The 5,108-nt window shown below is 46.0% G+C and overlaps 1 protein-coding gene across 1 annotated transcript in view; it reads left to right on the plus strand.

Moving 5' to 3' along the window:
- Positions 1–5,108, plus strand: part of UBAC2 (UBA domain containing 2) — a 222,902-nt gene that overhangs the window by 33,344 nt on the left and 184,450 nt on the right. Inside the window, exon 2 of the mRNA XM_019524275.1 lies at positions 2,127–2,254. Within this exon, the coding sequence (XP_019379820.1) occupies positions 2,127–2,254 (128 nt within the window). The remainder of the gene's footprint in view (positions 1–2,126; positions 2,255–5,108) is intronic.

Genomic DNA, 5,108 nt, shown 5'->3' on the forward strand with positions numbered 1-5,108 from the left:
CCCCCCCCCCCACCTTGCCAGAGGGGCCCCCCAGCTGCCAGGGCTATGGGGCCAGGGACCTGGGTGTGCAGCTCCCTCTCTCCTGCAAAACCTCCTGAGCTCTGGCTGCTGGCTGCAAGAGGCAGAATCTCCTGCGGCAGAGTGGAGCACAGAGCCTGACTCCCCCACCCCTGTGGATGGCACAACCACAGCAGAGCCTGTTGGGGGAGTAGGGGCGGGCTGCCCACTGCAGGCTCAGCCTCCCCTCCCTGCTGCCCTCCCACCAGGGCCTCCATAGCCCAGCAGGCGGGACCCAGAGTGGCAGAGCAGAGCGGGGCTGGGGGGAAGCTTGTTGCTGCCACTGGGATCTTCCTGCTGCCATGGTGGGGTGCTCCCTGCCCACCCAGCAGCAGTGTGGGGCACAACTCCATGCCCCCAGTTCTGCTGCTGCTGGGTGGCCAGGGGGCACCTCATTATGGCAGCATGGGGCTCCCAGCTGTGGCAGTGAGCTTCCCTGCCCTGCTGTGCCCTGCCACATCAGGTCCTGCCTATCAGATTGCAGAGGCCCCCAAGGGGAGGTCAACAGGGTGGGGAGCCCTGAACCCATAATGGGCAGCACACCTCTGCCCCGTGCACAAATCTGTGGGGCACGTGCCCCCCCCATGCCCTCTGGGAGCTAGGCCCTCCCTTGCCCCTACCCCCCAAATGAGCTACCGGTGGCTCCATGCTGCTTCCCACCCAGACCCTGTGACCATGCATTCCAGCCGCAGGCCCCAAGCCCAGTGCACCACTCCATCTGGGTGCAGCCCCAGCCCCTGCCCAACTCCTTTCCTCCCTCACTATGGGAGTCTCAATCGCCTTCCTCTCCCACCTCTGCTATACTTACCTGCGGGAGCTGCTCTCTAGGCTGCCTGGCGATTATATGCATGTGTATGTGTGTACATGCACATGGCGCCCCCTGCCTGAGCACCCTCCTCCTACTCCCCCCAGCGTCTTGCAGGCTGGAGTTCTGCCAGCCTGCAAGGGGAAACCCACCTGTTCCTGTGTTTTTCTCCTCAGAATGGAAATCTGGGTTTTATTGCATTTTTCCATAATGAAGAGAGAACCTGGATCCCTGCTTATCATTAGAGACATTAAAGTGCAGGTCTGATAAATGTTTGTCCAAGATGATTTAGACGGGGATAATCCTACCTTTAAACAAGGGTTTGATAACCTCCTGAAGACTCTCGCCAGCCCAATTTTCCTATGATTCTGTGTGCTGTTAGGGGTGTGTTATACCTCTCCCAGACCTAGGACCATGTAGGGTCACAAGCTGAAGGTTCCCATTCAAACAGAAGTCACTTTGGACAATAAGATAGAGGTGGGGTTTGAAAAGTAGAAATGTCCCACACAAGAGCCTAAAGTATCTAGGATTTACAGGGGACCTTAAAAACTTAAACCTAAGGAATGTTTAAGATTTGTACGGAATCAGAGATGGGGACCTTCATATAGGTGTTTATTGCTTTGAGTAGACCTGCATATTTTTGTACTTGCTAAAGTAAGGAGTGCTTGGTTTCTTGGACCCCTTACAAACCTTGTATATCTGTTTGCTTTTGCTGCTTTGTATTTCTAAATAGATTGGAGCCTTGAGAGTGGGCTTGTTTAAGTTATTGGGGGGGTTGGATTGGCGTTCGGGGGGGGGGCTAGCTGGACTTTGATGTCCCATTTCTGTGAAGACAGTACAAAGAGCCAGTGCCCAGGAAGTGACTCAGAGGCCAAGGAAGGTACTCAGAACAAGAAAGTTAAGAACATGCAGGCCCAATTGTGATGACCCAAATGTGACTCCTGCTGAGTTCCAGGACTGTGGGAAGCGTGCATAGAATGGGATGATTGTTGTAGACCCACAACTCTTGTTTTAATATGTTTCAAACAGCTTATTTGGCCTAGGGAGAGTATTAAGCATCCAGCTGCCATTTATGCCTACAAAAAGTTTCCCTCATGCAGCACCTATGTTTTCTCTCTTATCTCTGTCATTTATTAAGGGATGTCCTGGAATCCAGTCAAAAAACAAGCCAATTCTAGTGATGTTTTAGTCTTCATCTACTTGTTTTATTCAGTTGCTAAGTCTGAGAAGGTTTTTGTTCTTTTTTTTTTTTTTTTTTTTGAAGATAAAGCACCTCTGTCAAAGAGTCTCTTATTAGTTCCAAGTGGCCTGTCGATTCTGTTGACTCTGCTCTTCCAACATTATCAGAAGTTCTTTGTGTATAATCTACAAGCTGTAAAAGAGGATTTTCAGGTAAGTGTCAGTTCATTTGTGAAGCAGTGGGAGGGCATTGCTAAATATTATCTAGCATCTGCAACTCTCCATTCTAATACTCACATAGTTTTCTTTACCTGTTGTCTTGATCCAACACTTTAATCTTTACCTTTACCACTCCACTGTAGTTATATAACCCACAGATATAAATTGCCAGACCAGGTTTACTCTCCTGCTAAAACAAACCATCTGTATAAAGCTTATTATTTCCTTTTGCTTGAAAACTGATTTTATTGTATCATCGGTCTTCCAGAGGAGAAATCTGAGTTTTGCTATGTATTGACATACTATTAATACCAATTTAATAGGATGATATTATGATATGACTATTAATATTTGCATTGTGCTCAGATATTCAGGTTAGAAGGGACTAATTTGACTTGTGTAACAGAAGCACTAGAAACTACCCAATAATTTCTTCATTTAGCCCAGTAAATTAGAGAGAAACTAGATTTTCTGTTTTAGAATGACATTTAATTTTGATCTAAAGACACAAAGTGATGCAAATCCCTGGGTAGCCAGATCCCTTGGTAGTCTTTTGCATGGTTAATTATAGGCACCAGTAATAACCTTTTAACTTATTTGTAGTTTGAACTTGGATTCCTTCATCTCCTAGGCTAGTGGTTCTCAACCTTTTGAGACTCAAGACACCTCTTGAGACACAGGGCAGTCCTTGGAAAGTGACAGCTTTCACTCATTTTTTACTATGGAAAAAGAGCAATTCTTCTGTTGCAAAGAACTCAGACTACAACAGGCCAGAATATTTTTCACACTGTGAATTCCTATTTGAAATCGCTGGGTTTATCTTATGAATCGTGTATGTTGTTTGCATGCCTGACTGTTAATATTGTATGGCATTCCATAACCCCCTTAAAGGGTCTTGTGGCAACCTGAATCGCTGTCCTAAGCATTAGATCCTGCAAGGTATTGGTTTCTTTAATTAAAGAATCTTCTACTGTCAGTGTTAAGTGACAATATATTTTTTGAAACCGCACTGTCTGTTCAGAAGAGAAGAGTTCACAAGTGGCTTTGTTACTATCTTCCTTAGTATTTTAGGCTTAAACATTTTAATATCTTGAAGATCTGGGCCTTAGGTTACGTCTGTACCATTTCCAAGCCAAGTCTGAGACGGCCACAGAGACAACGCCTAACCTACTTGCTTCTGTTCAGCACAGACAAAAGCCTGAAAATTATGCAGTATAGTCAGTTAAGAGTGGCCCGGCACAGTGCGATGAAGAAAATACTCAGGGCTGTTCAAAGTTGTGCCTAGAATATCTAATTTCAGTTTTGTGGCATGTACTAAGTGTGCAGTTCGTGCTTCTCAGAACAGAGGCAGTATAGAACAAGTTTTTTTGTCTTTAAGTCCGAAAAGGTAAATTAAAGTGTCAGAAAAGTTTGGCTTTTAACTGACTATTTTTGCTATGTAAAGAATATATTTGTGTGTTTGTTTTGTATTGTGTACTTACAAGATATTTTCTGCTTGGATTTCTTTGTTTATTTTTTTGAAGTTAGAAAGAAACTGTAATTTTCTCTTTTCTTGCTGGAAGTTTGGCAAAGGTCTGAGAGTCTCAGAATAGTGAAAAAGCATGAAGTTGCAACTTCTTTCTCCCTTACCATTAACTTAGCTTTCACTGTGGACATGAGGGGAAGCTGACAATATTCCATGGACTATTACTGACTCCATACGTTCATTTGTGAGGGGGTACGGATTTCATTTTAATAGTTGAGATTACATTTTGATGTACTGTTAGCATTTATCTTTTCCAAATATCTTGCTAACATTAATTTCTTTCTTTTGCCGAATTCCTGATATTTTTGGTATATCAAAATGTAGAAACAGACTGGAAAAGCAGATAAGGAAAAAAGTGTTTGAGAAAACGCACATTTTTCAGTATTATTAATAATTTTCTTTTTTTCAACTTATCCTTAAGAGGATCCTATAATCCCTTAATTTGCTTTATAATGTTGAAAAATACTTAGCAATAGCAAGTCCTGTTGGAAGTAGTAATCCTTTCTTCATTAGCAACACTACTATATACAAGTATCTCAGGAAAGCCTATTAGGGAATAATTTAGGGAGTTTATGTTTCTTAATTCTGTTTAATCCGAGGAAATTGGTGCAGTGTTGCTCAGCCATCTGTCCCTGCAGGCCACATGAGTGGTGTGGGGTCAGTCCCTAGTAGAGGTGCACTGATATATCAGTCCATATTGGATCAGCACCGATATAAGGAAAATTGATGTTATCACCAATTGGCTTTTTATGGCCAGTGTAGCCAATTAATGTCATGATAAATGCCTCATGCACACAGCTGTAACATGCAGGTGGCTAGGAATGCAGCCTGGTAGTTTGGAGAGCAGGGTCTGGCCAGTAAGTCTGTGGTGGAGGAGGGGCATAGAGGAGGGAAGGGTCGTGGGGGGATGCAGATTGAGGCCCCCATGTTGATGGATGGTGTGGGGCTGGGGCAGAGGCAGGGGCAGGCACTGCCCAGCCGGGGTGGTCCGGGGCACAGGATGGAGCTGCAGGCAGCTCATCTGGGGGTGGTGAGGGGGCAGCACCCAGCTGCTGCACACACCCCCGGGGGAGGCATGGGGGCATGTGCTCCCTGGATTTGTGCATGGGGCAAGGGCATGTGGTCTTGGGGCTGGGGGCTGCGTCAGCCTCTTGGCAAGGGGGCTGGGCCGGGGCTGGGCAGGGTGGGCAGCAGTGGTGCTGGGAGGGGGGGCTATGGGGTGGGCTATGGCCACCCTAAAATTTGCTGTAGCTTCTCCCTCCCAGTGTTACTGCCACCCACCCTGAACACAGCCCCAGCCCTGCACGCCCGCCGGGAAAAGGC

The sequence above is a fragment of the Gavialis gangeticus genome, unplaced genomic scaffold (assembly GCF_001723915.1).
Source record: "Gavialis gangeticus isolate Ggan-Ray unplaced genomic scaffold, GavGan_comp1, whole genome shotgun sequence".
NCBI lineage: Eukaryota > Metazoa > Chordata > Crocodylia > Gavialidae > Gavialis > Gavialis gangeticus.